The sequence below is a fragment of the Bufo gargarizans genome, chromosome 4, assembly GCF_014858855.1.
Source record: "Bufo gargarizans isolate SCDJY-AF-19 chromosome 4, ASM1485885v1, whole genome shotgun sequence".
In the NCBI taxonomy this organism is placed as follows: Eukaryota; Metazoa; Chordata; class Amphibia; order Anura; family Bufonidae; genus Bufo; species Bufo gargarizans.
The window spans coordinates 534,648,127-534,673,994 of NC_058083.1; the positions used below are offsets into that span (position 1 = coordinate 534,648,127).

At 48.3% G+C, this 25,868-nt stretch overlaps 1 protein-coding gene across 3 annotated transcripts in view; it reads right to left on the bottom strand.

The window, feature by feature from the left end:
* The window catches only part of LOC122934759 (gastrula zinc finger protein XlCGF26.1-like), a 45,140-nt gene that overhangs the window by 9,582 nt on the left and 9,690 nt on the right, over window positions 1–25,868 (bottom strand). For 2 of the 3 annotated variants that reach the window (XM_044290450.1, XM_044290449.1), the window contains exons 2-6: window positions 20,517–20,672; window positions 20,237–20,404; window positions 20,030–20,153; window positions 19,815–19,912; window positions 5,817–5,874 (exon numbers count right to left, since the gene is read on the bottom strand). In XM_044290450.1, coding sequence (XP_044146385.1) covers window positions 5,817–5,874; window positions 19,815–19,912; window positions 20,030–20,153; window positions 20,237–20,404; window positions 20,517–20,624 — 556 coding nt within the window. In that variant the 5' untranslated portion in view covers window positions 20,625–20,672. Of the gene's footprint in view, window positions 1–5; window positions 41–5,816; window positions 5,875–19,814; window positions 19,913–20,029; window positions 20,154–20,236; window positions 20,405–20,516; window positions 20,673–25,868 lie in introns of those variants that run through there. The other variant, XM_044290451.1, reaches the window with a different exon arrangement.

Genomic DNA, 25,868 nt, shown 5'->3' on the forward strand with positions numbered 1-25,868 from the left:
GTTTGAAAATATAACAAAGTTCAAAAACATTCCACAAATCCTGCAAAAAAAGTGTGTATAAGATATACAAGTGGAAGCAAATGCAGCATAGCATAAATAAAGACATGTTACGTGTCATGGTCAGGTAGGCACACAACCCGACAAGCTACGATAAACACTCTGGCATTCATTGCACCTGTGACTATAAGAGGGAAATCTGCTTCCACCCTCGCCTAACACATTATAATTCCAAGGAGTAACACAACCCCAAAAACATCCACATACAACGCTGCCACTGTCCATCATTATGGCCGAAGGAACACTCCAGACACACAGCACTCACAGGAGCGCACTACGTTCCGGCATATGAGAGGCAAATCTCAAGCGCACTGGCCTTCAATGGTAACACGGCAAAGCAGTACTTAGAGGTTGTGGGTATGTTTAGAGCAGCAAGGAATGCCTTACTAAAATGAATATGTGATATACAAAAAGGTTATAAAAAGATGGCAAGAAGAACACACAGATAAGCAAACAGTACAGAAATAAAATGGGGATAAAATAATGAATCGCATACCAATTAGATTGGTTCGAGATCCATGCTCGGAGAATCGCTGAAAGTTACATACAAGTAGAAAGTTGTATGGCATAATTTTAATTTGAGCCAAAAGTTCTTGTAGGAATCTCTGAGAAGGATAATATGACCAGCAGGTTTTACAGGATATTTTTACCAACCCAATCATTCGGTAGGTTTCCTAAGGCCAAAAATCCAGAGGTCTGAGACCAAAGAAGTTCCCCAGTTCCCCAATCATAAAAACACAGGTTATTTATTACAAATCATGAATTATAACATGCCTGCTTTTGAAGTGTATCTTCTGATTAATGGATCCATACAGCCCTGGTCCCAACCATTGGATGGGGTGGAGACATATGTCTGTGGCATGTATTAATTCAATTAGCACCTCTGTGTTAACTGCCAAGCAGTACAACACAGTCAAAATACCGTTAAAACAAATCAGCACAAATATGCAAAATTCTGCAGTTGCTTTTTAAAATTGGAATCAGGACTAATTCTTATTGTCCTAGATGACTGAAACCCGAAGCAGATCTTATGGTCCTGCGGAGCCATACATAGGCATTGGGGAAGAGTTTTTGAGTGGGTGTACATACAGCATCCGGATTTCTAGTATCCCATTGGTTGGGTTATTAGGCTATGTATATGATCTACCAATGACTGACTGAATACAACTAGCAAAAAAGTATTTAACTCAAAAGTTGATATACTCCAGTCGACCACTCCAGTTATAGGAGAACTAATCAAGCTGTCGAAGTCTCTGATTTTAATGGGATGAGGAGTTTGTATGAAAAGTGTAGGCTATGTAGGCTGGCCAACGTAATGACATCATCACGCGCCCGCATGAGATTTCACGCTGGATCTTCAAGCAAAATGGCCGCGGCTGCCTCTTCACGATCAGGTAAGTGTGATTTTTTTAAATTTAAAATGGATCCCAGATGCCGTGATCAGCGATGAGGGGTTCAATGATTGAGGGTGGGGGGCGCGACACAATCGCCGTTTCCTGTCATTGCATGCGCTATTTACAAAGAAATGTGCTTCATGATGAAGTAATTTGTGACAAAGCTAATTTTTTTGTAAAGTTCGGCACCAATGACTGACTGGAAACAACTGGCAATAAAGTATTTAACCCATAAGTTGCTATAGTCCAATCAACTACTCTAGTTATAGGAAAACTAATCGAGATGTTAAAGTCTCTGATTTTAATGGAATGAGGAGTTTGTATAAAAAGTGTTAATCTCAGAAAATTTGAGAACAGGTGGGATTCATGGTTGCATAGTCCCAGGTTGGCGACTCTTGCTCTCTTGAGAACTAGAGCCGGGCCAACTAATGTAGACAGAACTGCTGCAACGGTAACGAGCAATGAAGAAGCCTATAGTGATTAACTATATGTACAGGCTGGGTGGAATAGGGTAATCGTGAGAGAAGTGAATTGCAGGTTGAAGTATCCATGCTATGTGACTATTATGGAGAGATATGCCATATTTCTGGGGCACTGCACAAAGAAGGTAGACGGTGAGCAGGTAAACTATGAAGGGAAGGCATTGCTCACATGGTGCGCGTCTTCTCTTTAAACAGCCGACACCCAGGAGCCCCGACAATCTGATGTTGATGACCTATCCTGAGGATAGGTCATCAATATTTAAATCCCGGAAAACCCCTTTAACTTTGTCTTCATGATAAATTCCATTTGCTGAAGTGAGAAAACCCCTTTAAGTATCCCTAGGTAGCCAGCCATTGGCTAGTGAAAATTAGGGTGCCTCGCTCGCCCTTTAAGAACCGGATCGAGCGCGCACCCAACAGGCAGCAGAAGGCAGTGTGGGCAGGAAGCAGGCTTCGAAAAGCAACAGCCAGCTACTCCTGCAGCCAGGAGGCGAAGACTCCACACAGGAGCTGAGGAACCCACCAAGGAGAGTGGAGCCATGTATCATAAATATTTCCAATAAATCTGCCATGTACTTATGGTCAGAGAAATCCACTAGGATTTTTATTAGTTCAAATCTAATATATAAATCTGAGTGTATGTGTGTGTGTTTATGTCCTCTAATGGAATCCGCACCATCGCATTTAAAATCATAAAATTCGGCACACAGGTACATCAGGTAGCCGGGAAGGTTTTAGACCGGGTCTCAGCTCTCTAGCAAGTACTTTTCCTGAGATATTCCAAAAAAATGCATTAACCAATAGAAGCCTGGTCACATGACCCTTATCAGCCAATAGAAGCTCACAGGCCGTTGGTCTCCACATACACAGTTTTACTCCAGGTTTCCATAACAACCCAGCCATTTTTCTTCACTGCTGTAGGTGAGCTCTAGCAGGAGGCATGCCTAGGCTCCTTGCTGCAAGAGTGACTCCCATCTGGGCACCTTACTGGCTCATTTGCATACTAAATATACTGGATTTTCAGAAGATAGAAAACATCTATTGATGGAACAAAGGCACATCTGGAAATAAGGTACTAAGTGCTATTAGGCCATGGCTTTACTTCAATAGCAATTATCCTGGTGACAGATTTCCTTTAAAGCCGCAGGGTGCTGTGGATGACACTGTTAAGGGAGCGGAGTTATGTGGAGATCACAGTTCAGGGGGCAGGTAGGGTGACCGTTCAGGCCACCCTCAAATGATGAACTTAAAACCCTCGCCCCCAGGTCCCGCTAAAAAACGCCCATATTCTGGTTAGACCACGCCCCCTCCCAGTCCGCAGCCAACGGGGATTGAAAATATGAAGGTAAAAATCAACTTCTGTCAGCTGCACGGGTGGGAAGGAGGGTGACTTTCTCCCTGCAGCTCACTCTCAGACAGCATAGTGCTGCTGTCTGAGAGTGAGCTGTTCAGTGGATGTCAGTGTCAAGGGGGTGGGGTGCTGTGGAACTCACTGTTAATGGGGCAGGCTGCTGTGAAGGTCAAAATTAAGGGGGTGGGCTTCTGTGGAGGTCCCATTTTAAGGAGACAGGGCACCGTGTGGGGGGGCAGTGTTAATTGATGGAGGTCACTGTTAAGGCGGCGGGGTACTGTAGATATCACTGTTATAGTGGATAGAATCGATATCTTTTAACGACAAACACAAACATTAAATAAAATAAATGAAATATACCCAAGCGAAGCCGGGTCCTTCAGCTAGTTAATATAATCTTGTCAAGAGGTCTGTTAATGTTATTGAGCTGAGGAGGAGGTCTGGTGCTTGTGCTGAAGGACATAAATGATTTTCTGGGGCTCTGAAGTGTCAGACACTGGACTTTCAGTTTATAGACATGTGAACGTGCACAACAAAAGCAAAATGGAGGAACGAGAAGCAGAGCGGCAGTGGAAAAATACTTAAAGGCTATGTACACCTTTGAGGGCATTTTTTGTTATTATTGCATTGCATTCATTTTGAGCTAAAAATCTTTTTTTTTCAATTGGTTTTTATTAAAAATGTTGAGCCTCTTTCTCGGTACAGCCTTGAGATTCTCTAGTAGCAGGCTCTGTATTTTTTTTATCTCTGATCTCTGACCTCAACATTCATCATAGGTCAATTCTTATCTTACTGATAAGAATGTGGCTTAAATAAGTGTTTTTGAGCTATTAGTGATTTAGAGATAAGGTTTATTAGATAACCTGCAAAAAGTGAAAACAAAAGTACTTAAAGCTTATTTGCTACAAAAAACTGAATAAAAAGCGATAAAAAAATAAAAGGAAAAGAAAAAAAGCTATGGGTCTTGGGATTCAGCAATGCAAAAAAAAAAAGGGGGTTTTATTGTGCAAAAGTAGTAAAATGTAATCAAACAAATTATGTATTTGGTATCACTATGATCGTTGTGACCCAGAAAATAAAGTCATTCTGTTTTTTATGCCGAAAAGTGAATGCTGCAAAATTTAAAACTTAAAAACTCAGCAACAGTAATGCTGTTTTATCGTATCCCCCTCCTATCAGTAAGTTATGTCTACCCACCAATGACACCATTAAAAACTACAACTTGTTCCTCAAACAAAGGCAAACAACAAACAAACAAGCCCTCATACAGCTACACAGATGGAAAAATCTAAAAGTTATAGCTCTTAGATAACGACTATAAAAAAAGATCACCAAGGCCCTGTCACGGAAAGTGTACAGAAAACTAGAAGACACAAATTGAAGATCCGACTGACTGGATCCAAAACTAAGGAACCAAAGGGAGAGCCCTGCAACAGACCTGGCTCTCTCCCTAACTGCTCAGCCTATGCAAAAATCTCAATGGTAGATGATCGCATATCCTTGTTCCTCGACTGTATAACACCTGATCACCCTATAATAGTGAGGGGACACGACCACCGGCTCCCTACACTTGATACTGAGGGAGTCAGGGTCACCTGGGATCCAGCAAACAGGAAAACAAATGAATGAACAAAACTTATCTGTAGAAGACTCAGTAGTAGCATCCAGCATGCACACACTCCAGGAAGTTGTATAAACCGCAAAGTGATGCAGTATGGGAAGGGATTTAAAGGGATGCAATCAGTGCAACTACATGACAGCTGAGAGAGGCTAACGAGATGAGAAAACGAAAGTAAAACAAAAAGGAACCTCAAGGAGGAGGTTCTGAAGAACGTCTGTCAGAGCTTCTCAGATGTCTGGTGGTGGCAGGCCCAAAACAGGCTGATAAGAGTTAAAGGGAACCTGTCATCAACATTATGTTGACCTCACTGAGGATAGCATATAGTGACAGAAATGCTGATTTTATCGGTGTTTCACTCATGAGCTAAAAGTAAGTGGTTGCTGATAACCAGCTTTATCATCATTGCAGCCCAGGCCTTGAAAAGAGTCAAATCTACTTGAGAAGAGTCATGGTTATTCATAATCTCCTGCTCTCCCGCCCATCTGCTGATGATTGGCAGTTCTCTCCTAGAGAGAAAGGGAGAAAACTTGGCAGAAGACTGTCAGTCATCAGCAGGTGGGCAGGAGAGCAGGAATTTATGCATAACCATGACCCTTCTCATGTGGCCATGACTCTATCCAGGCCCAATCTGCAATGATTGTGATATTGGCTCTCGGCAACCGCTTACTTTTAACTTTTAAATGACCGACCGCTGAAATCAACTCACCTGTCTCTACTTTATATTGCCGTTAGTATGGGCAGCATAAAGGTGATGACAGGTTCCCTTTAAATATGGACATGATTCACGTGATTAAAACATAACTCATAACAATGATGATAATGAGGAGGATGTTTTTCTGAACTTTCAATCAGTTTTTCCATTAATAAAGAGATTTACAGTCAAACAAGATTTATAAAAAAAAGGCTCTTACCATTCACAGACACTGATATGGGTTCTTCGAGTCCACTCATCGTTCCTCCAGAACTTTCCTGCAAGGATCCAACATTAAAGACTTGAGAAAAAATGAAACGGAACCCAATTTTATCTTATATCTAGGTTAAGTTCGAAAACCCTGTCAAGACAAGAACCAATCTGCCCTGAAGGAGAAGGATCTTATCAAAGTGGTGATTGGACAGGATCAACATTCAGACAAGCATTTTACACATCAACTGAAGTGTTTCTGACATTTTTCTGCATGACATGATCTGATCCTATCCTGGAGAGGACACTGTGGTCATCACCACCAGTTCTTACATTATTCAGTAATGTCACAGCTTTTTATCACCGCTGGAGACTGAACCTTCTTTCCTCCAGACTGGCAGAGCTCACTCTTGTGCTTTGTGAGGACCTTACTGTGAAAATCTGCTCACAGTAGTTCTTGTATGTATATACACTGTATAGACAAATATATTTAACAACCACACATTACACCTCCAGCTGCTAAATCCATAGACATTGATATGGAGCGGTTCCCCCTTTGCTCTTCTGGGAAGGCTTTCTACAAGGATTCAGGATTGTGTTTGTGGGAATTATTGCCCATTCTGTCAGATGAACATTTGTTGGAGGAGAGAGCCTGGCTCGCATTCTCCGTTCTAGTTTACCCCATGTTAGTTGAGATTGAGATCAGGGTTGTCGGTGGCTAAAGTTCTTCCACACCAAACTCCCCCAAACATGTGTTTGTGGAGCTTGCTGTGTGCACTGGGGCACAGTCATGCTGGGACAGAAAAGGACCTTCCCCAAACTGTTCCCACAGAGTTGGTCTGCTGAAGCATTAAAGGGGTTGGCCTCTTTCTGGCTTCTTTTGACCAATGTTTCAGTAAGATGACTTCATGACACTCATTGTTATAGCCTTTGTTGATATTCTGTGCCTTTTGCTTTGTTTCATAGGTCTTGTCCCCTTGTTTGGCAAATCTTCAGTGCAGGCAATGTGTCCATAACATGGCCCCTGATGGAGGGTCATGTGAAGAGGCAAAAATAACTTCAGACACAACACACAGCCTTCTCACTCAAATACACCACATCTGCACTTGCAGTGTTGAGAATTTAACGCTAGTGTATTTGAATGGAGGAGACTGAGTGATTTACCTGGTCACATGACCCTCCATCAGCAGCCAGGAAAAAAAAGACATGGCCAACCTTGTGAAATATAGAAAATGGTACAAAATATCAGCAAAGACCATATTAGTAAGTGCCATATAATCATCTCACAAACACATTGATCAAGAGTAGCCGGAAAGTGGCCAACCCCTTTAATGGAACTAAAGGGCTGAGGTGACCCCTGAAAAGACAACCCTATAGAGCAGGGGTGGCCAACCCGCAGCTCGCGAGGTGAGCGGTCCAGCCAGCTCTTACTCTCTAGGCTGCACTTCTACACATCCTAGTATCTCCTCTTATAAGAGAACATGGAGCGTGCCGCGCTCGGCGCGCGCTATGTTCTCTCCGGCCAGATAGTGGAGAAGGGGGAGGTAGGGAGTCACTCCCTCCTATGACGCGGCAGCCACTAAAACCAGTGAAAAGAGCGGGCTCTGAAGCTGCCCGCACCACTGCCACCAATGAATGTGAGGCTAATTAAAGCAGGAGGAGGGACGGGGGAGGTAATAAACTGCTAGTGAGCTCGGCAAACGGCAGCAGCCTCCTCCTCTTCCTGAGTGTCCTGTCCTCAGCATCAGCCCGAGCCCCAGCCCCAGAGTCAGTGTGCGTTAGTGCACTGAGCAGCCAGAGTTGGTACCCCACCCACACACAATGCAAAAGTGATTTTGTACATATGTATCAGGCAGCCAGTAAGATTGGGGTTTTAATGACTCATTAACCCCAATCTTGCCACTGCCATGTTTTAAACATGATGGGGGTCATTTATTTTTAATGTCAGGCTGGGCACATGTTTTTGGACTTGACCCAATGTGCCTCACATTAATAGCAAGTGACCCAACTCAACAACTCAAATTGAGATGATTGAACTTTTGGAAGATGGCCGATTCTGAGTGAGGGAACCCTGGAGTTTTGAAAAATCGTGCCTATGGAGAAGTATCCCATTGTAAAACGAGCTGCACTGAAGCTTCTCTCAATGTTTGGCTCAACCTATGTTTGTGACTCTGTTTTTTCCACCCTGAAACATGTGAAATCTAAGCATCGCTCTGTTCTTACTGACACAGAAGGTAAAGAATTGCCTTGAGTAGCAACGACTGAATACAAGCCAGATGTGAAACACATGGAGTAAAACAAAGTCTCACTAAAGCCGTCCTACATTACAGGTAGGAAAGGTGGTTTAAATACACTTTTAAATGTTTGAAAACTTAATTGCAGCAATACTGTCGTGTGCACGTATATTTGTGTAAGGGTCCATTTAGACGTCTGCAAGTGTTTTGCAGTCTGCAAATTGCGGATCTGCAAAAGACGGACACCGGCTATGTGCGTTCCACATTTTGCGGACCGCACATGGCTGGCATTCTGATAGAAATGCCTATTCCTATCCCTGATTGCGGACAAGAATAGGACATGTTCTATTATTTGCGGAATGTATGGGTTAGTACCCGTTCCGCAAAATTGCGGAACGAAACCGGACCCATTTTGCGGACGTGTGAATGGATGGACCCTTAATGTATAGCTTATGGCTGCTGGCAGTCATACTTTTTATTTATTTTCTGGCTCTTTGTGTCTGTAAGGTTGGCCACCCCTGCTATAGAGTTATCTCTCCTCCACCATATTTTACAGCTGGCACCGTGCAGTCAGACAGGTAACGTTCTTCCTGGCATTCACCAGGCTCGTTCATCAGACCGCCAGCTAGAGATGTGTGATTGGTAACTCTACAGAAGACGTCACCACTGCTCCAGAGTTGGCATGCTTCACACTACTCCATCCCACGCTTGGCACTGTACTTGTGAAGCAAGGCCTGCATGCAGCTGATCAGCCATGGAAACCCATGCCATGAAGCTCCCGGCGCAGCACAGTTTTTGTGCTGATGTTAATGGCAGAGGAGGTCTGGACTCTGCAGTTATGGAGTCAGCAAAGTGTAGGTGACTTTTATGCACGATGCTCCTGCGCACGCGTCTGACCCCGCTCTGTAACTGTACATAGTTTCCACTTCATGGCTGAGTTGCTGTGGTTTCTGCCACTCACAGGGAATGGTGGAATATTTAGGAGTGAAGACATGTCAGGAAGTGACTTGTAGCATCAGTGGCTCATATAACAGGACCACGCTAGAATTTAGAGAGCTTTTTAGCATTCTGTCACCAATGTCTGTGAAAGCAACTGCATGGTGGGGAGCCGGATGTTATACACCTGTGGTAGTGGCAGACTGCATGGCTGGGGGCTGGATGTTATACACCTGTTGTAATGACAGACTGCATGGCTGGAGGTTGAATGTTATTCACTGTGGTAATGGTAGACTGCATGGCTGGGGGCTGAATGTTATACACCTGTGGTAGTGGCAGACTGCATGGCTAGGGGCTGGATGTTACACACCTGTGGTAGTGGTAGACTGCATGGCTGGGGCTGGATTTTATACACCTGAGGTAATAGCAGACTGCATAGTGAGGGGCTGGATGTTATACACATGTGTTAGTGGTAGACTGCATGGCTGGGGGCTGGATGTTATACACCAGTGGTAATGGCAGACTGCATGGCTACTGGCTGGATGTTATACACCTGAGAAAATGGCAGACCACATGGCCGGGGGATGGATGTTATACACCTGTGGTAGTGGTAGACTGCATGGCCAGGGGATGGATGTTATACACCTGTGGTAGTGGTAGACTGCATGGCCGGGGGATGGATGTTATACACCTGTTGTAATGACAGACTGCATGGCTGGAGGTTGAATGTTATTCACTGTGGTAATGGTAGACTGCATGGCTGGGGGCTGAATGTTATACACCTGTGGTAGTGGCAGACTGCATGGCTAGGGGCTGGATGTTACACACCTGTGGTAGTGGTAGACTGCATGGCTGGGGCTGGATTTTATACACCTGAGGTAATAGCAGACTGCATAGTGAGGGGCTGGATGTTATACACATGTGTTAGTGGTAGACTGCATGGCTGGGGGCTGGATGTTATACACCAGTGGTAATGGCAGACTGCATGGCTACTGGCTGGATGTTATACACCTGAGAAAATGGCAGACCACATGGCCGGGGGATGGATGTTATACACCTGTGGTAGTGGTAGACTGCATGGCCAGGGGATGGATGTTATACACCTGTGGTAGTGGTAGACTGCATGGCCGGGGGATGGATGTTATACACCTGAGGTAGTGGTAGACTGCATGGGCGGGGGATGGATGTTATACACCTGAGGTAGTGGTAGACTGCATGGGCGGGGGATGGATGTTATTCACCTGTGGTAGTGGTAGACTGCATGGCTGGGGGATGGATGTTATCCACCTGAGGTAATGGCAGACTGCATGGTGGTGGGCTGGATGTTATACACCTGTGGTAGTGGCAGACTGAATGGCTGGAGGCTGGATATTATACACCTGTGGTAGTGGTAGACTGCATGGTGAGGGGCTGGATGTTATACACCTGTGGTAATGGTAGACTGCATGGCCGGGGGATGGATGTTATACACCTGTGGTAGTGGCAGACTGCATGGCTGGAAGCTGGATATTATACACCTGTGGTAATGGTAGACTGCATGGCCGGGGGATGGATGTTACACACCTGTGGTAGTGGTAGACTGCATGGCTGGGGCTGGATTTTATACACCTGAGGTAATAGCAGACTGCATAGTGAGGGGCTGGATGTTATACACATGTGTTAGTGGTAGACTGCATGGCTGGGGGCTGGATGTTATACACCAGTGGTAATGGCAGACTGCATGGCTACTGGCTGGATGTTATACACCTGAGAAAATGGCAGACCACATGGCCGGGGGATGGATGTTATACACCTGTGGTAGTGGTAGACTGCATGGCCAGGGGATGGATGTTATACACCTGTGGTAGTGGTAGACTGCATGGCCGGGGGATGGATGTTATACACCTGAGGTAGTGGTAGACTGCATGGGCGGGGGATGGATGTTATACACCTGAGGTAGTGGTAGACTGCATGGGCGGGGGATGGATGTTATTCACCTGTGGTAGTGGTAGACTGCATGGCTGGGGGATGGATGTTATCCACCTGAGGTAATGGCAGACTGCATGGTGGTGGGCTGGATGTTATACACCTGTGGTAGTGGCAGACTGAATGGCTGGAGGCTGGATATTATACACCTGTGGTAGTGGTAGACTGCATGGTGAGGGGCTGGATGTTATACACCTGTGGTAATGGTAGACTGCATGGCCGGGGGATGGATGTTATACACCTGTGGTAGTGGCAGACTGCATGGCTGGAAGCTGGATATTATACACCTGTGGTAATGGTAGACTGCATGGCCGGGGGATGGATGTTATACACCTGTGGTAGTGGTAGACTGCATGGCTGGGGGATGGATGTTATACACCTGTGGTAGTGGTAGACTGCATGGCTGAGGGATGGATGTTATACACCTGAGGTAATGGCAGACTGCATGGTGGGGGGCTGGATGTTATACACCTGTGGTAGTGGCAGACTGAATGGCTAGAGGCTGGATGTTATACACCTGTGGTAGTGGTAGACTGCATGGTGAGGGGGCTGGATGTTATACACCTGTGGTAATGGTAGACTGCATGGCCGGGGGATGGATGTTATACACCTGTGGTAATGATGCTGAATGACACACCTGAAGTCAATTATCAAGGTTTTTGTCCCAATACTTTTGCCCATATAATTTATTACAATTTTATCAGGTCTCCCCTTAGAAGTTTCTTCCCAAGACTAAATGTATTTACTTCTAATCTTTCCTTAATACTGAGGTTTTCTTATAACTTTTGTTGTTGATCTTGTACTTTTTTGTATGATTTCACCCCTCAAACTGATCTACATATTCTATATGAGGCTGTGCTAATGATCACAGTCTGCATTAGAAGCAGCTGTCTGGCATTGTACTGTTAGGTTGTCTGTACATGGTCAGGTACCTGATGCAGTTTTAAAGCTAAAACCAGGTATTACTCATAAAGGTATCAATCATGAGAGTGAACTGCATCAGGTACCTGATGGTGTATGGACACCATTAGGCCTCTTTCACACTGGCGATACGGATTGTCTCGGGGTCTGTTCAGAATTTTTTTTTTTTTAATTTTCAGATCCGTTTTTGTCTCCAGATTGCATGCAGTATGTGCGCTGTATCCGGACTGCACGCGTTTTTCGCTGTTGTGATAAAAAACTAAAGAATACCACTCTATATCTCCGAGCAACCAACCCCATTGCATCCAGATGTCTTCTGTTTCACGTAAGCCCCATTCACTTCTATGTAGCCAGGGCTGCGTGAAAAACGCACAATATAGAACATGCTGCAATTTTTCCTGAATACAAAGATGATGCATGAAAAACTCATGTGCACAGACCCACTGAAGGGAATGGTCAGGATTCAGTGCGGATGCTCTGCGTTCACTACACACTACATCACACCCGGATGGAAAGCTGGAAGGCCTTAGTTTACGATTTAATCAGGGGTGCACCACCAATAAGGCCAGGTGAGGCAATCGCCTCAGGCAGCACCAGGTAGGGGCATGAGGGGGGCAGCCGAAGGGCCATGGGCTGAAGGGAAGGAGTTGGGTTAAAAAATTGGCATAGGATGGGTGACAAGTGTCTAATCAGTAGGTGCCCAATTTGAATGGAGCAGTGTTCCAGCATTCGCGCTGCCGCTCCATTCACCCCTATGGGGCTGCTGGAGATAGCCGAGCTCCACACTTATCTTCTCTCTGGCAGTGTCACAGACTTTGAATGAAGCAGTAGCAGGCATGCTTGGCCATTGTCCCATTTAAGTGGGTGACATGGGACCACTTTTCTTGTGATCACTGGAGTGACAATGGTTGGACCTCCACAGATTAGGCACTTATAGACTATCCTGTGGATAGGTGGTAAGCTTAAATCTTGTGCAACCACTTCAAAGGGAATCTGTCACCTCAATGAACCATGGTCCTTTATATGCCTTGTACTACCGCAAAACTCTGCTACAGTATACTGCCAGACTCATGAGCTTGCAAACATAATGGGGAGGACCTCCTGAGTGCAAGCTTATGAGTTCTCTTAGTGTAATACATTAGAGATCTGAGACGACATGGTGGAGGGAAGAGTAGAATTAAAATACTGATCGGAGGTCAGTGTCAGCAGTATTACTCTCAGTTAATCAAGGTGACAGATTCCTTTTATCACAATCTTTTATGAACCCAGAAACCATTTCCAGCCAATAACCAGATGCAATGGCGCGTACAGTATACTCCACTGCTGCTGGGGGAGGTCAGTAGATGGAGCGTACAGTATACTCCACTGCTGCTGGGGGAGGTCAGTAGACGGAGCGTACAGTATACTCCACTGCTGCTGGGGGAGGTCAGTAGATGGAGAGTACAGTATACTCCACTGCTGCTGGGGGAGGTCAGTAGATGGAGAGTACAGTATACTCCACTGCTGCTGGGGGAGGTCAGTAGATGGAGAGTACAGTATACTCCACTGCTGCTGGGGGAGGTCAGTAGATGGAGCGTACAGTATACTCCACTGCTGCTGGGGGAGGTCAGTAGACGGAGCGTACAGTATACTCCACTGCTGCTGGGGGAGGTCAGTAGATGGAGCGTACAGTATACTCCACTGCTGCTGGGGGAGGTCAGTAGACGGAGCGTACAGTATACTCCACTGCTGCTGGGGGAGGTCAGTAGATGGAGAGTACAGTATACTCCACTGCTGCTGGGGGAGGTCAGTAGATGGAGAGTACAGTATACTCCACTGCTGCTGGGGGAGGTCAGTAGATGGAGAGTACAGTATACTCCACTGCTGCTGGGGGAGGTCAGTAGATGGAGAGTACAGTATACTCCACTGCTGCTGGGGGAGGTCAGTAGATGGAGAGTACAGTATACTCCACTGCTGCTGGGGGAGGTCAGTAGACGGAGAGTACAGTATACTCCACTGCTGCTGGGGGAGGTCAGTAGACGGAGAGTACAGTATACTCCACTGCTGCTGGGGGAGGTCAGTAGATGGAGAGTACAGTATACTCCACTGCTGCTGGGGGAGGTCAGTAGATGGAGAGTACAGTATACTCCACTGCTGCTGGGGGAGGTCAGTAGATGGAGAGTACAGTATACTCCACTGCTGCTGGGGGAGGTCAGTAGATGGAGAGTACAGTATACTCCACTGCTGCTGGGGGAGGTCAGTAGATGGAGAGTACAGTATACTCCACTGCTGCTGGGGAGGTCAGTAGATGGAGAGTACAGTATACTCCACTGCTGCTGGGGGAGGTCAGTAGATGGAGCGTACAGTATACTCCACTGCTGCTGGGGGAGGTCAGTAGATGGAGAGTACAGTATACTCCACTGCTGCTGGGGAGGTCAGTAGATGGAGAGTACAGTATACTCCACTGCTGCTGGGGGAGGTCAGTAGATGGAGCGTACAGTATACTCCACTGCTGCTGGGGAGGTCAGTAGATGGAGAGTACAGTATACTCCACTGCTGCTGGGGGAGGTCAGTAGATGGAGAGTACAGTATACTCCACTGCTGCTGGGGGAGGTCAGTAGACGGAGAGTACAGTATACTCCACTGCTGCTGGGGGAGGTCAGTAGATGGAGCGTACAGTATACTCCACTGCTGCTGGGGGAGGTCAGTAGATGGAGAGTACAGTATACTCCACTGCTGCTGGAGGAGGTCAGTAGATGTAGAGTACAGTATACTCCACTGCTGCTGGGGGGAATCAGTAGACGGAGCGTACAGTATACTCCACTGCTGCTGGGGGAGGTCAGTAGATGGAGCGTACAGTATACTCCACTGCTGCTGGGGGAGGTCAGTAGATGGAGAGTACAGTATACTCCACTGCTGCTGGGGAGGTCAGTAGACGGAGAGTACAGTATACTCCACTGCTGCTGGGGGAGGTCAGTAGATGGAGAGTACAGTATACTCCACTGCTGCTGGGGGAGGTCAGTAGATGGAGAGTACAGTATACTCCACTGCTGCTGGGGGAGGTCAGTAGATGGAGAGTACAGTATACTCCACTGCTGCTGGGGGAGGTCAGTAGATGGAGCGTACAGTATACTCCACTGCTGCTGGGGGAGGTCAGTAGATGGAGCGTACAGTATACTCCACTGCTGCTGGGGGAGGTCAGTAGATGGAGAGTACAGTATACTCCACTGCTGCTGGGGAGGTCAGTAGATGGAGCGTACAGTATACTCCACTGCTGCTGGGGGAGGTCAGTAGACGGAGAGTACAGGATACTCCACTGCTGCTGGGGGGAGGTCAGTAGATGGAGAGTACAGTATACCCACTGCTGCTGGGGAGGTCAGTAGATGGAGAGTACAGTATACTCCACTGCTGCTGGGGGAGGTCAGTAGATGGAGAGTACAGTATACTCCACTGCTGCTGGGGGAGGTCAGTAGACGGAGCGTACAGTATACTCCACTGCTGCTGGGGGAGGTCAGTAGATGGAGAGTACAGTATACTCCACTGCTGCTGGGGGAGGTCAGTAGATCGGAGCGTACAGTATACTCCACTGCTGCTGGGGGAGGTCAGTAGATGGAGCGTACAGTATACTCCACTGCTGCTGGGGGAGGTCAGTAGATGGAGAGTACAGTATACTCCACTGCTGCTGGGGGAGGTCAGTAGACGGAGAGTACAGTATACTCCACTGCCTGCTGGGGGAGGTCAGTAGATGGAGAGTACAGTATACTCCACTGCTGCTGGGGGAGGTCAGTAGATGGAGAGTACAGTATACTCCACTGCTGCTGGGGAGGTCAGTAGATGGAGAGTACAGTATACTCCACTGCTGCTGGGGGAGGTCAGTAGATGAGAGTACAGTATACTCCACTGCTGCTGGGGGAGGGTCAGTAGATGAGAGTACAGTATACTCCCCTGCTGCTGGGGGAGGTCAGTAGATGCGAGAGTACAGTATACTCCACTGCTGCTGGGGGAGGTCATTAGATGGAGTAGTACAGTATACTCCACTGCTGCTGGGGGAGGTCAGTAGATGGAGAGTACAGTATACTCCACTGCTGCTGGGGGAGGTCAGTAGATGGAGCGTACAGTATACTCCACTGCTGCTGGGGGAGGTCAGTAGACGGAGCGTACAGTATACTCCACTGCTGCTGGGGGAGGTCAGTAGATGGAGAGTACAGTATACTCCACTGCTGCTGGGGGAGGTCAGTAGATGGAGAGGTACAGTATACTCCACTGCTGCTGGGGGAGGTCAGTAGATGGAGAGTACAGTATACTCCACTGCTGCTGGGGAGGTCAGTAGATGGAGAGTACAGTATACTCCACTGCTGCTGGGGGAGGTCAGTAGATGGAGAGTACAGTATACTCCACTGCTGCTGGGGGAGGTCAGTAGATGAGAGTACAGTATACTCCACTGCTGCTGGGGGAGGTCAGTAGATGGAGAGTACAGTATACTCCACTGCTGCTGGGGGAGGTCAGTAGACTGGAGCGTACAGTATACTCCACTGCTGCTGGGGGAGGTCAGTAGATGGAGAGTACAGTATACTCCACTGCTGCTGGGGGAGGTCAGTAGATGGAGCGTACAGTATACTCCACTGCTGCTGGGGAGGTCAGTAGATGGAGAGTACAGTATACTCCACTGCTGCTGGGGGAGGTCAGTAGATGGAGAGTACAGTATACTCCACTGCTGCTGGGGGAGGTCAGTAGACTGGAGCGTACAGTATACTCCACTGCTGCTGGGGGAGGTCAGTAGATGGAGAGTACAGTATACTCCACTGCTGCTGGGGGAGGTCAGTAGATGGAGAGTACAGTATACTCCACTGCTGCTGGGGAGGTCAGTAGACTGGAGCGTACAGTATACTCCACTGCTGCTGGGGGAGGTCAGTAGATGGAGAGTACAGTATACTCCACTGCTGCTGGGGGAGGTCAGTAGATGGAGAGTACAGTATACTCCACTGCTGCTGGGGGAGGTCAGTAGATGGAGAGTACAGTATACTCCACTGCTGCTGGGGGAGGTCAGTAGATGGAGAGTACAGTATACTCCACTGCTGCTGGGGGAGGTCAGTAGATGGAGAGTACAGTATACTCCACTGCTGCTGGGGGAGGTCAGTAGATGGAGAGTACAGTATACTCCACTGCTGCTGGGGGAGGTCAGTAGATGGAGAGTACAGTATACTCCACTGCTGCTGGGGGAGGTCAGTAGATGGAGAGTACAGTATACTCCACTGCTGCTGGGGGAGGTCAGTAGATGAGAGTACAGTATACTCCACTGCTGCTGGGGGAGGTCAGTAGAGGAGCGTACAGTATACTCCACTGCTGCTGGGGGAGGTCAGTAGATGGAGAGTACAGTATACTCCACTGCTGCTGGGGGAGGTCAGTAGATGGAGAGTACAGTATACTCCACTGCTGCTGTGGGAGGTCAGTAGATGGAGCGTACAGTATACTCCACTGCTGCTGGGGAGGTCAGTAGATGGAGAGTACAGTATACTCCACTGCTGCTGGGGGAGGTCAGTAGATGGAGAGTACAGTATACTCCACTGCTGCTGGGGGAGGTCAGTAGATGGAGAGTACAGTATACTCCACTGCTGCTGGGGGAGGTCAGTAGATGGAGAGTACAGTATACTCCACTGCTGCTGGGGGAGGTCAGTAGACGGAGAGTACAGTATACTCCACTGCTGCTGGGGGAGGTCAGTAGATGGAGCGTACAGTATACTCCACTGCTGCTGGGGGAGGTCAGTAGATGGAGCGTACAGTATACTCCACTGCTGCTGGGGGAGGTCAGTAGATGGAGAGTACAGTATACTCCACTGCTGCTGGGGGAGGGTCAGTAGATGGAGAGTACAGTATACTCCACTGCTGCTGGGGGAGGTCAGTAGATGGAGAGTACAGTATACTCCACTGCTGCTGGGGGAGGTCAGTAGATGAGCGTACAGTATACTCCACTGCTGCTGGGGGAGGTCAGTAGATGGAGAGTACAGTATACTCCACTGCTGCTGGGGGAGGTCAGTAGATCGGAGCGTACAGTATACTCCACTGCTGCTGGGGGAGGTCAGTAGATGGAGCGTACAGTATACTCCACTGCTGCTGGGGGAGGTCAGTAGATGGAGCGTACAGTATACTCCACTGCTGCTGGGGGAGGTCAGTAGATGGAGAGTACAGTATACTCCACTGCTGCTGGGGGAGGTCAGTAGATGGAGCGTACAGTATACTCCACTGCTGCTGGGGGAGGTCAGTAGATGGAGAGTACAGTATACTCCACTGCTGCTGGGGGGAGGTCAGTAGATGTAGAGTACAGTATACTCCACTGCTGCTGGGGGAGGTCAGTAGACTGGAGCGTACAGTATACTCCACTGCTGCTGGGGGAGGTCAGTAGATGAGAGTACAGTATACTCCACTGCTGCTGGGGGAGGTCAGTAGATGGAGAGTACAGTATACTCCACTGCTGCTGGGGAGGTCAGTAGATGGAGCGTACAGTATACTCCACTGCTGCTGGGGGAGGTCAGTAGATGGAGAGTACAGTATACTCCACTGCTGCTGGGGGAGGTCAGTAGATGCAGAGTACAGTATACTCCACTGCTGCTGGGGGAGGTCAGTAGATGGAGCGTACAGTATACTCCACTGCTGCTGGGGAGGTCATTAGATGGAGCTTACAGTATACTCCACTGCTGCTGGGGGAGGAGAGTACAGTATACTCCATGCTGCTGGGGGAGGTCAGTAGATGGAGCGTACAGTATACTCCACTGCTGCTGGGGGAGGTCAGTAGATGCAGTGTACAGTATACTCCACTGCTGCTGGGGGAGGTCAGTAGACGGAGAGTACAGTATACTCCACTGCTGCTGGGGGAGGTCAGTATACGGAGAGTACAGTATACTCCACTGCTGCTGGGGGAGGTCAGTAGTGGATAGAGAGTACAGTATACTCCACTGCTGCTGGGGGAGGTCAGTAGATGGAGCGTACAGTATACTCCACTGCTGCTGGGGAGGTCAGTAGACGGAGCGTACAGTATACTCCACTGCTGCTGGGGGAGGTCAGTAGACTGGAGAGTACAGTATACTCCACTGCTGCTGGGGGAGGTCAGTAGATGGAGAGTACAGTATACTCCACTGCTGCTGGGGGAGGTCAGTAGATGGAGCGTACAGTATACTCCACTGCTGCTGGGGGAGGTCAGTAGACGGAGCGTACAGTATACTCCACTGCTGCTGGGGGAGGTCAGTAGACTGGAGCGTACAGTATACTCCACTGCTGCTGGGGGAGGTCAGTAGATCGGAGCGTACAGTATACTCCACTGCTGCTGGGGGAGGTCAGTAGATGGAGAGTACAGTATACTCCACTGCTGCTGGGGGAGGTCAGTAGACGGAGAGTACAGTATACTCCACTGCTGCTGGGGGAGGTCAGTAGATGCAGCGTACAGTATACTCCACTGCTGCTGGGGAGGTCAGTAGATGGAGCGTACAGTATACTCCACTGCTGCTGGGGGAGGTCAGTAGATGGAGCGTACAGTATACTCCACTGCTGCTGGGGGAGGTCAGTAGATGGAGAGTACAGTATACTCCACTGCTGCTGGGGGAGGTCAGTAGATGGAGAGTACAGTATACTCCACTGCTGCTGGGGGAGGTCAGTAGACGGAGAGTACAGTATACTCCACTGCTGCTGGGGAGGTCAGTAGATGGAGAGTACAGTATACTCCACTGCTGCTGGGGGAGGTCAGTAGATGGAGCGTACAGTATACTCCACTGCTGCTGGGGGAGGTCAGTAGATGGAGAGTACAGTATACTCCACTGCTGCTGGGGGAGGTCAGTAGATGGAGAGTACAGTATACTCCACTGCTGCTGGGGGAGGTCAGTAGATGGAGCGTACAGTATACTCCACTGCTGCTGGGGGAGGTCAGTAGAAAGCTCCATTACATCAGTCTATACAGGATTTGTAGAAACCTCAGCTTCATCTACCTGATGATCCAGTGGGACATTTGCTTTCTCTTCTGGACAGTCCTGTGAATACTGAGGACTGGGAAAACTCTCTGGTGGATTTCTCTGACTGGATCCATCTGTAGGAAAGACACATAGTGACTGAATACATTGTCTATATGTGATGATCAGATGATGGGGGAATCTGACTCTCAGAACTGTTCTCTCCTCTACAGTCATGGAAGGTCTCCTCTTACCCAGTGATGTGAGGGACTGGTGATTCTCCATCATGACGTCCTTGTACAGATCCTTGTGCTCTTCAAAATACTCCCACTCCTCCATGGAGAAATAGACAGTGACATCCTGACACCTTATAGGAACCTGACAACACAAGGACACAGTCATTACCAGACCCCTCCCTTGGCGTTATTGCATAATGTCCCAGCATTCCCAGCAGCGCTCACCTCTCCGCTCAGCAGCTCAGTGATCCTGGTGGTAAGTTCTAGGATCTTCTGCTCATGTATCAGGGAATGAGGTAGAGGCTCCGTGATGGGACTCTGGGTCCTGCTCCATCCTCCTGACACACGGGGTGTCACACACTCACCAGACGACTTCTTCACTACTGTGTAATCCTGTGTATGGGGAGACGCCGATCACTACAGAGATTCTAAGAATCCTTCACATTTCCAGACATTTCCCTGGTTTATTACTAGAGATAAGAGTGATGTCATGTGAGACTCTCACCTCTCCAGTTATCAAGGAGATGATCTCCAGGGTGAGGTCTAATATCCTTGCAGCCATGTAGTTTCTGTCCTTCTCCATCCTTGGTGGATCATCAATGGAAAGGACCATTGTCTTTCAAAAGAAAGTTTTAGCTATGAGAGTCTTGTACCTGGGAACCTGAGGAAAACATGGAGGATTGAGAGCAAAATCACATTTGGAAGAACATCTTACATGAAGTAAAGTGTCTCATGGAATGAGAATTATTAAAGGAGTTGTCTCACCATAGGGTATAATTCCCTACACATAGGATAGAGGATAAGTATATGATCGGTGGGGGTTCAATCACTGGGATCTCTACCAATCACAAGAGTGTATAGAGCGGTGGTCATGGACTTGTGCTACTGCTCCAGCCAACTCCATGGGACTGCCGGAGATCGCCGAGCTCTGTATTCAGCTTCTCTCAGTCCCATAGAGTTGAATGGTGTGACCACCGGTTCATACATTCTGGCACCTCATACTTGTGATTGGTGGGGATCCCAGTGATCAGACCCCCACCAATCAGATACTTATCTTCTGTCCTATGTGTAGGGAATACATTCCTATGATAAGACAACTCCATTAAGGATTACTGATAGTACACTATACATTGCATCTTTCATATGAACGTTAGTCGGCAGTGCATCGTCCTGTGTAAAGAGGTAGAAATGAACAGCTGCATGAATGATCGCAAGGACTGAATGATCGTTCAAGTGGCCATTTATTGTAATTATGTGCCTGTTGTGACACAGTGAGAGGTTTTGTCTGGGAAAACTGTTATTTTTCTCCCAGCATGTGCTTCTGGGCTGATTTATAGCCAGGTGAGGTCAAATACCGGACCAGTATTGCCACATGGTGTGAATTACCACCAACACCGCAAGGTGACTTTTTGCTTGTTTATGACTGCTTCTTTTGTCACTTGCCTAAAGTGTGAATAAAACACTGTATTGTTTGATCCAAACAAGTTGTTGCCTCTATACCGCATCCGCTAATCCTATCTACCAGAGCGAAATTGGTGGAGGATGTGAGCATGAGCAGTGAGGCTGGCGTAAACGCCGATTTTTTTGGTTTCTGCATTTTTCAGGCACGGATGTATGCCGTACATTAAACCAGCTGTGTTACAACCAGAGCCTCACGACAAAATAGAGGCTGTTGTGAAGGCCCTTATATAGGCTAATCTGCAGTAGCGAGAGACAAACCTGAAGCAACGCGAGGCTAAGTAGCAGGAGACTATTCAGTTGCTGCTACAACACGTGATGGCTTTGCAGACGGCAGGAGCAACCACGAGCGTCCACGATGCCCGGAAAGCAGTCCGTGTCGCGATTCCTAAGATTACCCCCGCAGATGACATCGAAACCTACCTGGCGATGAACAAGAAAGTGGCCATCAGGGAAAAGCTACCCCGTGACCAGTGGGCTGAGGTCCTCGCTCCGTTCCTGGCATCCGATTCCCAGTGGGTGTATTTCGACTTGCCGGACAATCAAGCGGCCAACTACCAAAAAGTCAAGGGTGAGATTCTGGCAAGACTGGGGGTGAATGTGTTGGTCCGGGCCCAGCGGGTGCATCAGTGGGGGTTTAACACAGCTGAGCCTGCAAGACCCCAGTAAGTATAACTTACTTCACCTCTTGAAAAAACGGCTACAGCCTGACGTGCTGAGTCCCACTGCTATGCTGGATCGTATGTTAGCCGATATGTTCCGGAGGGCTTTGTCATACAATCTCCAGCACTGGATAGGTCAGGTGTCTCCTGGCAATGCCCTTGAGATGGTGGACCTGGTGGAACGATATGAAGCTACCAGGAATCTAAAGGAGGGTTCTGTCAGGAGGGGCGTCGGCAAACCCCGAAAATCCCCACTCCTGGCCTAAAGATTTGAGCCGATAAAACCAGCCCGGGATGTACCCATGGCAGACCTGGCTCCAATTGTCTTCTGGTGGTGTCAGGAGCCTGGCCATGTAAGGGTTGACTGTCCCCAACGGGATGAGCTCATGGACACTAACTATGGCTACCGTCAGTCGCTATATGCCAGGAGGCTGTGTGCAACAGGAACCTCAGAGTCTCTAAATCATTTGTGCCAGGTGGAAGTGGGAGACACTCTGGTGGAGGCTCTGCTGGACTCGGTGTCTGGTGACCCTAGTAAGGGCTACCCTGGTACGATTCACTGAGTATACTAGCCAGAAAGTCGGGGTGATGTGCATTCATGGAGACTTGAAAGACTACCCCACCGCGCTAGTGTCTCTAACTACAGTGGCCGGTAGATGGACCCACAAGGTGACTGTCGCCACAAATCTACATTATGAACTCATAATAGGGAGGGACTTCCCGGGCTTCCTGGCACTGTGGCCTGCTATGAGAGTGACTGATACCTATGAGACAGGGGTAACCCTAGCAGAGTGGCCCGGCTAAGGGGGGAGACCAGAACCCTGGGAACCTGAGACCGAAGGGCCAGCAGTAGGGGTGACCGCCACTTCGGTGGAAGAGGGGAGACAACCCCGCTATGTGTGATGGTGGGAGACGTGGAGGACTTGCTGTATCGGGTAAACCAACTACGGGGTGAGCTTATTAAACAGTTGGTGGTCCCCAAGGCTTATCGCAAGCTTGTGTTAGATCTAGCCCACCAACACGTTCTCGGGGGTCACCTGGGGCTGTAGAAAACTCAGGATCGTATTCTACGGCGGTTTTACTGGCCCAGCATATTCAAAGAAGTGGAAGAGTTTTTTAAGTCTTGCCCGACCTGCCAGATAACTAGCCTCCAGCCACATTTCCGTAGTCCCCTAGTACCTCTCCCTATTATCGAAGTACTATTTGACCGAATAGCTATGGACCTCATAGGCCCAGTACCGAAGTCCGCCAGAAGGGCATCAACACATCTTAGTCATTCTAGACTATGCCACTCGGTACCCGGAGGCGGTGCCAATGCGACATACTTCGGCCAAACTCATAGCTAAGGAATTAATGGAGATGTTTTTCCAAGTAGGACTACCTAAAGAGGTTCTGACCGACCAAGGAACCCCTTTTATGTCCAAGGTGATGAGGAAACTCTGTAAGTTACTGCACATAAAACAGCTACGGACGTCCGTTTACCATCCGCAAATGGATGGTCTGGTAGAAAGGTTTAACCAAACATTAAAAAATATGTTGAAGAGGGTGGTGGCTAAAGATGGGAAGGACTGGGACCTCCTTCTGCCCTATCATGTTCGCAGTGCGAGAGGTACCCGAGGCCTTTACTTGGTTCTCGCCATTCGAACTGCTATATGGCAGAAACCCTCGCGGTCTCTTGGATGTAGCCAAAGAGACGTGGGAACAACAACCCACTCCACATAAAAGTGTCATTCAGTATGTTACCCAGATGCAAGATCGGATAGAGACAGTGTTGCCTTTTGTTAGGGAGCATATTGAGGCAGCTCAGCGAGTCCAGGGTTGGGTCTATAATCGTCAGGCTCGGGTCTGAATCTTTAACCCGGGTGATCGGGTTTTGGTTCTGGTGCTGACCGTGGACAGTAAGTTCCTGGCTAGGTGGCAGGGGCCCTACGAGGTAATTGAAAAAAATTGGAGATGTAAACTACAAGGTACACTAGCCAGGGTGGCGAAAGCCGGAGCAGGTTTGCCATGTGAATTTACTCAAACCGTGGAAAGATAGGGAAACCTGTACAGAAGACAGCCCGCGGCCGGGTTTTCTAGGAGAAGAGGTACCGGCCCCTCTGTCTGATGCAAGAGAGGCGGCTGCCACAGTAAAAATTGCTGACAGCCTCTCCTCTAAACAGACTCAGGAGGCCAGGGAGTTCGTTAGTCGGATGTGTTCTCGGACCTCCCTGGACGCACTTCCATAATCCAGCATGACATTGTCACTGAGCCTCAAGCAAAAGTCAGAATAAAACCATACCGGGTACCCGAGGCTCGGCGACAAACCATAGGATGTGCAGCTAATGTTGCAGCTAGACGTCATTGAGGAGTCAAAAGTGAGTGGGACAGTCATATAGTATTGATACCCAAGCAGGATGGGAATTTGTGGTTTTGTAACGACTTTCTAAAACTTAATGAGTTTTCCAAATTTGATACGTATCCCATGCCCCGGGTGGATAAGCTTATTGAGAGGTTAGGACGAGCCTGGAATTTTTCTGTTTTGGACCTCACGAAAGGGTACTGGCAGGTGCTCTTAACGGACTCTGCCAAAGAGAAAACTCTGACTGAGGGGCTGTACCAATATAAGGTGTTACCCTTTGGTCTGCATGGCGCCCCCGTCACTTTTCAGCGACTAATGGACATTTTGCTTCGTCCACATCATCTGTACGCTTCGGCTTACCTGGACGATATTGTCTTCCACAATACCAACTGGGAAAGTCACCTACTCAAAGAACAGGCGGTAGTGGACTCCCTTCGGAAACTTGGCCTAACCGCTAACCCCCCAAAAATGTGCGATAGGGTTAGAAGAGACTAAGTACCTTGGGTATGTAATTGGGCGCGGAGTCATCAAACCCCAAGTCAACAAAATAGAGGCGATATGGAATTGGCCCGAACTGTCACCACTAGGCAAATAAAGTCATTCCTGGGAATGGTGGGCTATTACATGAGGTTTGTTACCCACTTTGCTACTCTAGCCGCGCCCTTGACAGGACTCTTGAAGGGACACAAGTTAATGATGGTTCGCGGGGATGATCGGGCGGAAGAGGCTTTCTCCGCTTTGAAGTCGGCCTTGTGTGGGTCCCTGGTTTTGGTGATGCCCGACTTCAAAAGGGTGTTTATAGTACAGACCGATGCCTCCGAAGTAGGCCTTGGTGCTGTACTCTCTCAGGAAGTCAACGGGGAGGAGCATCCTGTGGTCTTCCTCAGCCGAGACCCGGTATAGTATAGTGGAGAGAGAGTGCCTGGCTATCAAGTGGGCACTAAAATCTCTCTGCTATTATTTGTTGGGGAGAAAATTCTACCTGGTGACTAACCACTCCCCTCTCAAGTGGATGAGCCAGACGAAGGACAGAAATGCCCGGGTCACCCGATGGTTTCTCTCCCTACAAAACTTTAAGTTTTCAGTGGAACACAGGGCAGGCCGGTTACAGGGAAACGTGGATGCCCTGTCCCGGTTACACTGTCTGGCGTGTGTATACCCCCTCAGGGTTAAAAAAAGGGGGGAGGTATGTGACACAGTGAGACATTTTGTCTGGGAAACGGGTATTTTCCTCCCAGCATGTGCTGCTGCGCTACAGCCAAGTGAGGTCAAATACCGGACCGGATTTTAAGTACCGGTCCAGGTTTTGGCAGCACCTGGCTGTCCTTAAATAGGCAGCTGGGTTCACAAGCGAGCTCTGTGTTTGGATCTGGGAGCCTTGTGTCTGGATGAAGGC